General features: G+C 44.1%; 1 protein-coding gene across 4 annotated transcripts in view; it reads left to right on the forward strand.

Annotated features, from left to right (window-relative positions):
• Positions 1-12,427, forward strand: part of flt1 (fms related receptor tyrosine kinase 1) — a 29,564-nt gene that overhangs the window by 4,327 nt on the left and 12,810 nt on the right. For all 4 annotated transcript variants that reach the window (XM_061757976.1, XM_061757975.1, XM_061757977.1 and 1 more), the window contains exons 4-10: positions 1,474-1,598; positions 5,108-5,273; positions 5,358-5,494; positions 6,965-7,136; positions 7,223-7,340; positions 7,419-7,588; positions 7,750-7,900. In XM_061757976.1, coding sequence (XP_061613960.1) covers positions 1,474-1,598; positions 5,108-5,273; positions 5,358-5,494; positions 6,965-7,136; positions 7,223-7,340; positions 7,419-7,588; positions 7,750-7,900 — 1,039 coding nt within the window. The remainder of the gene's footprint in view (positions 1-1,473; positions 1,599-5,107; positions 5,274-5,357; positions 5,495-6,964; positions 7,137-7,222; positions 7,341-7,418; positions 7,589-7,749; positions 7,901-12,427) is intronic.

The following is a 12,427-nucleotide window of genomic DNA, read 5'->3' on the forward strand; positions in this document are numbered from 1 at the left end:
CCGTCACGGCAAGGACGACATGCACGATAGTGCACGAGTGGATGTTCATGAAACTACACACATCGTCATGCAAAACAACTTTTATCTTTCAAAACGACTCGATTTGACCTGCAACATAACAGCCAGAGCGTTTTAAACAGGATGTGCTAAAAACAGTAGCGCAAAAGATCTCTAAACACTTTCAGCACCTTAGCGCTGCTCTCTATATATTTATATTTCTATTTGTTTATAAATAAGTCTTTTTGGGAGTGTAATAGTCCAGCTGTTGAAAGGCTCAAGCATGGGCAGAGTTTCCCATGCAGGGCATCAGCCTTATCTGCCCTGCTCCAGCATCCTGTGCTTGAAGGGAGGAGGCCAGGGGTTGTGAGTTGGGTGGGTTGGGGCCGGGGGCCGGGGGCCGGGGGCCGGGGGGGTGTCACTGGCTCTCGGACAAGGTATGAGTCCGTGTGTGTGTATGTGTGTGTGTGAGGATAAGATGAAGGCCGCCGCCAAAGCAAAGAGAGGAGGCACAAAGTCTGCAATGGTCGGCCCCTCCCTCGCCCCCGGAGAGCATCTTTGCCCTCGGGGGGGGGGGGGCGGCATCTATCGCTCAGGTCTCCACGTCCTTTACGTCCCGAATCAAAGTGGCGGCAGAAGGAAACCCAGCTCGGTGGGCCGGTCCTTGGGGTACTTTTGTTTCAGGGGGGCGTTCAGAGATTAGCTTTCCTTGAATAACAGCCCCGAACACAAGCAAACAATGCGACGCAATGATTGCCTCCGAACAATCTACATGTTTGTTATGGACGGCGGGCGGCCAGTGGCCATCAATGAGGGGGTCAGTGGATGAGTGTGTGTGTGTGTGGGGGGGGGGGGGGGGGGGGGGGGGGCAATGACAACACAGCGCTGCAGACTACACAATAGTGGACGCAGCCACCAACAGAGTACAAATAAAGAGTCTAATAATTCCCCCTTAAAACATTGTCACTTATTCCCATAAAATGATATATTTTTACCATGATATTACACATTTATCAATGCTTTTCCTCATAGTAGTCTCAAAATATTACAACTTCTTGTAGTTTTATGAATTCTTGCATATTTACTAATTTCATGCAACCGTGTAAATTTATTGCACAATAATTTATTGCACATATCCCTCTGGTGTACAAATTCAATAATGTTTTTATTTTCTGGGAGTGTTTATGTTATTATTAGTGAAAAATGTGAGCACATTTTTATTATATGGCCACAATGACTGCAGATTTACAGATTATTACAGATTATTGTAAAGGTAGAAGGAGATAAAGCAACATTCAAGTGGTTAGAGACACTCCACACCATTACACTAAATGGTAAATGACTAAAGCGGAAGTGGGCCTGGCATTTAGCTCTGTGGGACGCCATTAATTAATGTATAGATGTAGTACATGTGCATGCACCGTACTTGCTGGTGTGTGCCATTTGGGTCCCTGATCGCCAGTGTTTGGCTTTCAGACAGTCGGCAGCCATTTGTCGACGATCCAGAGATGAGCCCCGACGTGTTGTACATGAAGGAGAAGCAGCCGCTGGTCATCCCCTGCCGGGTCACCCACCCCAACATCACCAGCACACTGGTCAAGGTAAGTGCAAAGTCTCAGGAAACCATGCCTGAAAGACCCCAAATGTCTGCCTTTTTGGTTGAGGCAGCCATTTTAGGGGTGCTGCATACTCCAGTTCCAAAAACATAAAGGGTAGGCCAGTTGAAGACTCGAAATTGTGTGCGAGTTTGGTGGTTTGTCTATATGTGACCTGCGATTGGCTGGAAACCAGTTCAGGGTGTTCCCGACCTCTTGCCCAAAGTCCCAAAGTCAGCTGGGATAGGCTCCTGCACACCCACGAGCTTAGTGAGCATAAGCGGTACGGAGAATGGATGGATGTTTTTGGACGATTTTTCGCATTGAAAAATTCAGCCCCTGAAGAAACTTTCTCTTCCCAACATGAAAATAGGTGGGCTTGTCTATCATGAGTAGACGCACAAAAATGTCTCAATAAGCCATGCCCGAAAAGACACAGGAAGTCTGCAATGTACATAAAGGAAGTCAAACAGCATTGAAAATGTACAAAATACTCATCATAGGTGACTTTTTCGACTTCTTAACAAGCTTTTTCCGATCTTTTTTTAAATGTTTTTTTTATTTTGAACCCCGCTGGAGACAGGACGTTGGGTCTAGAGTGCCCACTGACACCCCCCCCCCCCCCCCCCCCCCCACCCCCCCTGGCCCCCAGCCAGCATCACTTCCCACAGCCTCACACATAGTAGCACTCCTGACCGCCAACTTTTTCGCCGTGATGCTGAAAACAGCTGGCAGGAGGAAGCCCAAGTAGCTACCGTTGGCCCCCCAAAGTGTGCGCCATTGTCTCAAAACGGCCGCTTAATACGCTGACCGCCGTGTCAATTGTCGGATGACTAAATCGGGGAGAATTTGTCAAACAAGCAAAATACAGGGAAACGTTGGATTTACAATAAATGAATAAACAAAGCTCACATAATGACGCATCGCATGAGTGAAGCGCCAACATGCAACATGCTCAACATCCACTCGATGAGTCACAATTAGCAGACTAACATTAAAGTCATGATGATGAAAAGGGAGCGGATGGCTGCGTAAGCCAAAAATGCAAGATTTTGAAATAAAGCTATTCTGCTTAAGTTTAAGAGGCGATTGCTCAATTTGGTTAAAAATACTTACACTTTCATTTATTTATTGGTCAACTGACAAATTCATGACTGCTCGTAGGCGCTAAGGGAATATTTCTAAGAATAATTTCCTCTAACTCGACATGATTTCAGCATCCGGAGGTTTTTCTCTGGTGGTTTCTGCACGACCGGAAATTGTATTATTCACCACCCCCCACCCCCACCCCCAAAAAAATCACATGTATCTTTAGTTGATGGATATTTTTCATTTGGCACATAAAGAAAAATGCAAAAACTCTTGTATTTCAACATGTTGTTATTTCTTGTTTTATTATGATGTGGCCATTTAGGACATCTCCATGTAATATTTGTTTTTTATTTAAAGTATTAGCGTATACTTTTACAATTTTTATATAATGTGAGGTAAACAAAAAAAAAATCTGATCGTACCTTGCTGTTTAAAAAACGTGATTTGCTGACATGAATTAATACTTAAAAAACATTATGCAAGAGAAATTGCATGAAAAATCTTTTATTAATACAAATAATTACACTTGTTTTTCAATTTAAAATAATTGTACGTTTTTTCTTTTTGATTAAATGCAATGTAAAAAAGGAGTGTGATAAAACAAATTATCATGGATTTTATTGTTTTTTATTCAATGTAGTGTCCCAATAAATCTCCACCCGCACGACTTGAACATATTTTTTTAAAGTTAAAGGTAAACAATGCAGTTTTAAAAAACTCCATCCACACCAATAAAATGCTTGATGACTTCACGTTATAATAATTCTATCATTTAATGCAATGTATGGTAAAAAAAAAAATAATAATAATAATCTCTGTCCACACCAAAAAAAACAATAAAAAACTGTATTTGCGCAATGGGTAGCTTGCTGATTAACAGGTGGCGTTATGTTACCTCGAACTGCCATTGTAGCCAATCAGCACAACTGACAAAAGTCATTTCCGGAAAAAGCACCAAACAGCATTGGAGGCCTACGTGCGGCGTCCAAAGACATTTTGTACAGTACAGAATGTATTTGTCCGTCTACAAAACGATTGTAACCGCAAAGGGAATCGTAATCTAAAAATAGCTCCCGCCCTTCCCTTCATCCACTGACTGTCACAGGCCTCTGGAGTGTTTTTTTCCTGGAAGGCTTTTTTTTTTTTTTTTTTTTTCTTGTTTCGATACAACAATACCCAAGAGCCCAATGCCCCCCACCCCGCCCGCTTCGCGCTAAGGCTATGAAAGTGACGCACCCCCCTCCCAGCCCCCCAGTCGAAAAACGTCCTCATATCCTGTAGTAACAGGATGTGAGGAGATGGTTCCCGGAGTCACGTTTCCCATATCCTGAGTCCTCGGACGTCTCGGCCGCCCTCCTGTGCCCCTCTTACCCACCTTGGCGGGCCACGTTAGGTAAGAGGGGCAAAGAGGGCGCTGGGACCAGAACAAAAGGGTCACCTCGCTCCTACCTGTTCCCCCGAGAGAGGGCGGGAGGCTTTTCGCAAACATTTCCTCACGACGGCCTCCAAGAACACAACAAGGTTACGCAAGGATTTAGGCAAGATGACAAGAAGCGAGACCCCGCCAGGATTCATCAGCATCTGGGTGCAAGTTTTCCTCTCAGGAATTATAGCGTGACCGGAAATTGGAGTCCAAAAATACTGCGGGTCATTCTGTGTCCACTTCAAAAATGCATTTGAAGGGCTGGGAAACGCATGCCAAAGTCACAGGGGGGCGCTATAAAGTAAGCCCTGACCCTCAAAGACATTTGAGCCAATCAAAAGACTGGAGAGAGTCATTTCCGGAATAAGGGGCATGGTAGCTACCAAATGTTTTCTGTAGCGTTTATTTAAGTCTCACGATAAGGGGTCACAGGTGAGCTGGAGCCTATCGCAGCTGACTATGGGGGCGGGGACGGGGGCACCCTGGACTGGTTGTCAGCCAATCACAGGGCACATCTGGACCAACAAGCATTCACTCACATTCACACCTATGGACAATTTACCAGGCAGTTTTGGGAATGTGGAAGGAAGCTGGAGTTACTTAAGAGTAGAAACAGTAAAATAAAACAAACAGTTCAATTCATACCAATTGTATGAAAGAAAAAAAATATTATCTAAAATGATGCAAATTTGATTAAAATAACAAACAACAACAACAAAACATTCTAACAAAATAGGCATCGTACATTTTGAATGAACAGTGAAGTTACTCCTGGAAAAAAAAATACAGAAGAAAAACAAAAAAGAAAATGAAATTTAAAAAATATGTTTTTGTTTTATTTAAATTAAATTTCCTCAAAATTCAAAATATGAAACAAATAATCAAATAAAATATTATCTTGAGTGGTGGAAACATTAGTCATGGGAAAAAAAATAGCAAAAAGCTTTTAAAAAGACATTTGTAAATTTGTGGGTGTTCCCCCCCCCAATTTCTCGGCCAGTTCCCCAACCACAGCTTGAGTCCCGACCACAGGAACATCATGTGGAGCAGCAGGCGGGGCTTCACCATCCGCACGCCCACCTTCTACTACATCGGCCTCTTCTTCTGCCAGACGCTAGTCGACGGCGTCGCTCACAAGTCGCGCATATACATCGTCTACAGGCCAGGTCTGCCGAATCAACGACAACACCGATTCTTTTGCTTTTATTGTGAAATGTCACTTATATCCTCCTTCCTGTGTCTTGACCCAGTGAATAGCATCTTGGACGTGTATCTGAACAGCAGCGGTCCTGTGCAGGCCTTAAAGGGAGAGAGGCTGGTGCTCAACTGCACCGCCACCGGAGAACTAAACACCAGGGTCAACATCTCGTGGGACTACCCCGGAAAGGTAAAATAATAGACCTCATAGTAATAAAAATATTTCATAACTCTGATGGCGCGCTGCACCAGGAGTCGGCATGAAAAAGTTGGTGTGAGTGCCGCTGGAAAGTTGGGGGGGGGGGGGGGGGAATAGCCCCGGACACCAATTTCACAGATTGACACAAAATTGAGAGGACACGTATAACATAACATGGAGCATGAAAAAGTCTCAAGGACCCGTGCCAGAAATTCAACATGATGTCGGCCATTTGGATTTGATTTGGGGGAAATTCTCCCTGAAGTTAGAAAAAATGAGACACCAACTTCACCGATAACACAAAATCGGGTGGACATGTCTATCATAACAAGAGGCATGAAACGTTCCTAAGAACCTACAGTGGGTGCGGAAAGTTTTCAGACCCCTTAAAATTTGCACTCTTTGTTATATTGCAGCCATTTGTTAAAATCATTTAAGTGACTTTTTTTCCTCATTAAAGTACACACATTGACAGAAAAAAAACCGTATTGTTGAAGTTTTTGCTGATTTATTAAAAAGGAAAAACTGAAATATCACACAGCCGTAAGTATTCAGACCCTTTGCTGTGACGCTCATATATTCAACTCGGGTGCTGATCATCCTTGAGATGGTTCTACACCTTCATTGGAGTCCAGCTGTGTTTGATTATACTGATTGGAGTTGATTAGGAAAGCCGCACCCCAGTCCATATAAGACCTTACAGCTCACAGTACATGTCAGAGCAAATGAGAATCATCAGGTCAAAGGAACTGCCTGAAGAGCCCAGAAACAGAATTGTGTCAAGGCACAGCTCTGGCCAAGGTTACAAAAAGAATTTAACTGACTTAAACCCAATTGAGCATCTCTCGAAAGACCTGAAAATGGCTGCCCACCAACGTTCACCATCCAACCTGACAGAACTGGAGAGGATCTGCAAGGAGGAATGACAGATCCCAAAATCCAGGTGTGAAAAACTTGTTGCATCATTCCCAAAAAGACTCATGGCTGCATGAGCTCAAAAGGGTGCTTCTACTAAGTACTGAGCAAAGGGTCGGAATAGTTATGGCTGTGTGATACTTCAGTTTTTCTTTTTTTAATAAATCTGCGAAAAAAAATTGTGTCATATGGAATACTGTGTGTGCATTAATGTGGGGGGAAAATGAACTTAAATGATTTTAGCAAATGGCTGCAATATAAAAAAGAGTGACAAATTTAAGGGGGTCTGAATACTTTCCGTACCCACCGTACGCCTGAAATGAAACACTAAGTTGGCCATTTTGGTTTAAAAGACCCGTGTTGGGAAAATTTCAGCGCAGCTAGAAAGTTAGAAAAAATGTACCCTCCGCACTCGTTACACCAGTCGACACAAAATCAGGAAGTCAGTCAATTCCAAAAAGTCGTACAAAGTGGGACGATCGGCTGGAACGTCCGCGAGCGCGTTCCTCGTCGCCGTCCCCGTTAATGACTTTTGTCTCCGTGCAGACGAGCAACAGCAGCTCCACGTTCAAGCGGCTGCTCAAGCACAGAACGCACATGTTGTTCTACAACATCCTGACCATCCCCAAGCTGCAGCGCTCCGACCGCGGCCTCTACACGTGTCGCGTCAGCAGCGGGAACAAAACCAAACAGCAGAAGGTCACCGTTACGGTCTACGGTAAGTAAGTCAAGTTGTCGCTTAAGTTATATTACCGTGGCGTAGTCGGACTTTCCTTTTCCTACCTTTATATGGCGCGTCCTCAGATCGTCCCTTCATCCGATTGAAGCCCAGACGAGGATCACTAATGGAGGCTCAAGCGGGGCAGAAATCGTATCGAATTTCGCCCAAACTCCGAGCGTTCCCCGCACCCGAAGTCATCTGGTAAGACGTCGACGATGACAAAACAAACAAAATGCTGGAAAGATCACACTTGTAAAGGTCCCGTGCGCTTGATACCAGGTTGAAGGACGGCACGGCGGCGGCGGAGCAGTGCTCCAGGTACCACATAGACGGCCATTCGCTGGTCATACGCGACGTGGCCGAGGAGGACGCTGGGAAATATACCGTGCGAGTACGCATCCAGGAGCACGGACTCTACCAGAACCTCACGCTAATACTCGTGGTTAACGGTAAGTTGCAAAGGGCCGTTCAGAAAAAAACTTTCATTCTAATTTTTACACGTCGCGATAACGTGACCCTGAAGGGATTCGATTTCCACCGCGATATGAATATTAGGCCGTATCGCGCTATCGTGCGTTTCTTCACCCTCATATGTGCTTGTGTGTCCCAGTGAGTCCTCAGATAGGCGAGAAAGCGGTTTCGTCGTGGGAGGACGCGGGCGCCGTGCCCCGGGGGAGCCGACAATCTCTGCACTGCACGTCCCACGCCGTCCCCCCGCCGCACGTCCACTGGCTCTGGCACCCCTGTCCGCCGAAAGGCCTGTAAGTACACACGGGAGCACAAGCTTGCGTTTCATTACAGCGGAACCTCCAAAGTCCACTCAAATAGTTGCCGTGTGTTCTGTGGTTATCGTCACACTTCAGCCATATTGTATTGACCAGCCTTTTCGACTTTTAAGGCGACTTTTTTACTTTATTTTTGATTTTTTTAAACCCTGTTCTGATTTTTTTTTTTTGCTGTGACTTTTAAGGCAGATTTTTTTGCAGTGATTTTTGAAGCGGATTTTATTTTATTTTATTTTTTTATCCCAAACTGCCTTTTTGACTTTTAAAGTGGATTATTTTTTATGACTATTATGGTGTGTTTTTTTTTAAATCCCAAAGTGATTTAGTAACTTTTAAAGTGGATTTTTTTTTTGCAGTGAATTTTAAGGCATTTGTTTTATCTCACACTTGTTTTGTGATGTTAAAAATGTTATGTTTTTTTTTTTTTTTTGCAGTGACTTTAAAGGAGATTTTTTATTTTTAATCCCGCACTGCCCGTGACGTTTGAGGTGTTTTTTTCGTGTGGACATTGTGACATTTAAGGGGGATTTTTTTCATGACGACAGATTATTCTCCTAACACTGATTGTGTAACATTTAAAGGGGAACTTCTTTTTTTTTTTTACTCCACACTGTTGAAGTATAATAAAATAAAGATAAAATCTCAGATGAACTTCTGTCCCAGTTTGCAGTCCCCTCAAATCAGCTTCTTGGCTTTTGCAAATTTTTGCTTGACGGTTTTTCATTTCTAGTGACTGTGACTTCTGAGACATATTTTTTTTCACTGACTTTGCTACTTCAAAGCGATTATGATTATTTTTTCCCCACAATTGTACAGTTTTTATGCCATTCGAATTGTGAGGTTCCACTGTAATCCTTAACTTCTACGACTGGACCTGTAATACAGTGCAAAATCCGTCACAATAACCTTGAGCTGCATCTCCAGTACATCCACATTCAGCGCTGTAATGCCACAGTAAAAACAAAAGTGACCTGTCGATTTTCTGTTGTTGTCGTGCGTTAAGTGGAATGTGTGTGTGTGTCTGTGTGCGCGCGCGATTGTGTAAACGAGACATGTTTTGTCTATTTCAGCGTGTGTCCAGACACTGTTTCCTTCTTGTAACCAGAACAGATGCCTTTGGGGTCCTTTCATGTGTGTGAATGTGTCAAAATGTGCACTTTGTATGTGTGTGTGTGTGTGCGTGCGTGCGTGTGTGTGTTTCATTGTGTGCAACTTTTTCCCCCTCTTACTATCTGTATGTCTTTTCCCCTCCATAATGTTTAATGCAAAGCGTGCATGTTTGTGTGTGTGCGTGGTGCATTCACAGACACACAGCGTATCTGAGACTTGAAAGGAGAGAGAGGAAAAACGCAAACACACAAACGCACACACACACACACACACACGCACACACACATTTGTATGGAGGGCAGTTCCGTGCTCTCAGGCACGATTTGTTGCCTTCCAAATCAAACGTGGATGATTTAATGAATTTCCTGCGCAGGACGCAGGGTGAGAGGCCTGTTTATTATTGTGATTGCACACCACATCCTCTGATGCTTTTTCTTATATCTGAGACACACACACACACACACACGCACACACACACACACACACACACGCACACACTTGGCAAGAACATTGACAGAGTGGTTCTCTGGGGTCAAAGACGTATTGTGTAGCTCGCGAGCGCGCAGCAGAGGTTAAGTGTTACCTGAGAGCAGGGACGCCCATGACATCATCGACGTACTCAAACTTTGACCCCCATCCCCTCCTCGCCTCTGGCGCCATTATTTCCGCGATATGCACGAATGCCTCGCAAGCGTCCAACGGAGATTTCCAAAAGTGTTTCATTTGTTCCTCACGTGGACTGCAGGCAGTTATTTTTCATGCTATATACAGTGGTTGTGTGCCACTTGGCCAGCAGGGGACAGTATAATACAGACACGCCAAGAAGAGTTTCACAACTGACTCAGTAAGGTGCTGTAATAATAGTCGTTTTTTGTAGAGGATCAAGAATATGGGCCTGTGAGTATTGTTATATTTTTGGCTATATATTTTGCGCCACTGTTTATGTTCAAATAACCGTTGCTTAAAAAGTTCTAACTACCGTGACATCGATGCTAGTTTCGTTAGCCCGTCTTTGGCCCCTTGCATTGTGTGTTAGCATTAAGCTGGCTAGCTCGAAGAGTCGAGGTACCACTGAATACGCATGTAGATGGAAAAGATTAGAAAAGCTTTATGTTATTATGCTACAAAATACGTAGCAAACTACTATGAGTCAGAAGATCAATATAAAGCTTGACCCAGTCTGCTTGCCAAATAATGAGCCCGCAGTACATAGTTGCATTTCTTCAAGCTTTGTAAAGGTTTCATAACACAGTCGTTACCAAACTAGTTATTAACAAGTTGTAAAACAGAAACACTGTAGGGGTTAGTGAGCCCACACTTACCCAAAACTTTATTAATTTATAATTTTATATAAATGTTTTACAACATAATGTTTACAACATTATTAACCTATTTTTTAAGCAATTATTTATAATGGTACAGTTACAGAAACACTGTCGGGGTCTTGCCAAATAGTGAGCCTACACATGCAAATCATTTCAAATTGTTTACGAATGATTTAGGGAGGGCTCGTAACTATTTTGTCCACTTTTTTTAATTGTTTTTTTTTTAATGAATGCTTTGCCATTGCACAAACACCGTGGGCTCTCGCCAACTAGCGATCTCACACTCGCAAGTGCGAAGGTGTGCTGTGCGTGACTTGTGCTTGACTTGTGCTGAGTGTGTTTGCTGTGGCTGCATCCTGACTGGGCCTCACTTGTTCTCCGCAGCCCGGCTGCACCGCGAGCTTGACGCCGAGCCGGAGGAGGCCCGGCGGGCGCGACGGGCCGGGCCGGGTTCGCCGGGCCCAGGAGCTCCTCTCTTTCGGGCGGGGGTCCCCGCTTATAGCGGGGTCCGCTGGCGGTGGTCCGGCCATGGGAATCGCGGTGCTTCTTATCAGGCCCGGGCAGGAGGCGCGCTGGGCTTCCTGTGCGAAAATCAGAGCGCTTTTCCTCTCGTTGTTTGGCTTCCTCTCCCGACGCGAGACGCTTCCCAGCAGCGTGATTGTCCCCTTCGTCTTCAAACGTGGCACAAGGCTGCTTCCGAAAGACTTGATCTATTCTTGAGACGCCCCCCCCCCCTCCCCCAACACACACACACACACACGCACACACACCACCACCACCTTCCCACCACCAGAACTCTGCTGCTGCTCCCCGCCCCATCACCAGTGCAGACAAACATCACTTAGTCACGGATATTGGGCTTTTGGGTGGAATTTCGGGCTGTACCTAAAATGCTCTGGAGCATTTACAGCTAAATTTCATTTGATATTCTGCAAAGTTTTGAGTTCAATGTTAACAATGATCTGGATTGCAAAAGTCATAACAGTTTAGACATTTCCAATTTAAGTTCACATATAAAGGTTAGAGTGCATTTTAGGTCAAATTTCCCCCGAAAGCTGAATCTCCCTAACGTTTCGTCTTTGTGACTGTTGACCTTTGGCCCCCGCATCCTCGGCGGAAGCCGCCATCCCACCTACACGGCCGCACATGACGAGCGCTTGTCGAGCTGGAGTGGACTCGCGACACTGCTGAGCAGTGGAACGCCAGCGCACAAGCCAAATGATAGAGAAATGAGCTATATATAAATATATATATCTATATATATATATATGGAATATCAGGACACTTGCTTCACTATTTATTTATTTCTTATTTGCTTGTCGTCACGGACATCCATTCATCCATTCATCCATCCATCCATCCACCAGCCACATCTATCGGAGCTGCTTTGCTTGTTTTTTTGTGTCCTAGAGTGGTACTATCACGGGTGCGTGTCCCCCGAGCCCTGACCTGACACCCCCCACCTCCCTCCACACACACACATCCACAAAAGCTGTGAGTTTTTATTGCTCCCCCCCCCCCCCCTCCCCCCCTGCAGCAAGAAGGCCAAATAAGAGAGAATGGACACGAGGTTTCATAGTTCTCTGTTGAAAAAAAAAGAACGACGCCTACCATGTAGGAAGTCTGCCGAGAGCGTGTCGATGATGTCATTATGACAGCCCCTGTTGTCTTTGTGTTGGAAACAGCATTGAGCCATTTGCATGAAGGACTATCTGGGCCACACACACGCAAAAGTCATATTATTACCATGAAATTAGAGGAAAATAATGTTACACAAGCAACACAGTTTTTCAGAAAAAAAACATTTGCAATATAGTCTGAAAAAGGAAAAAATGGAATATTGCATTTCATTATTTTTTTCCCAATATATTTGTGACATAAAGGACAGTATTTTACATGAAAATGAGTGGTAAATATATATAATTCTTCATGAGAAGAATCTTTTTAGTCAGAATTTGTACAATTGCAAGAATAAAATTGGATTTTTACAATTAAAAAAAATTATATTGTGAGAAAAAATGTGTTATAAGTATTAAGTGAGAAAAAATGTGTTATAAGTATTAAGTGT

Source organism: Phyllopteryx taeniolatus, chromosome 20 (genome assembly GCF_024500385.1).
Source record: "Phyllopteryx taeniolatus isolate TA_2022b chromosome 20, UOR_Ptae_1.2, whole genome shotgun sequence".
Classification (NCBI taxonomy): Eukaryota; Metazoa; Chordata; class Actinopteri; order Syngnathiformes; family Syngnathidae; genus Phyllopteryx; species Phyllopteryx taeniolatus.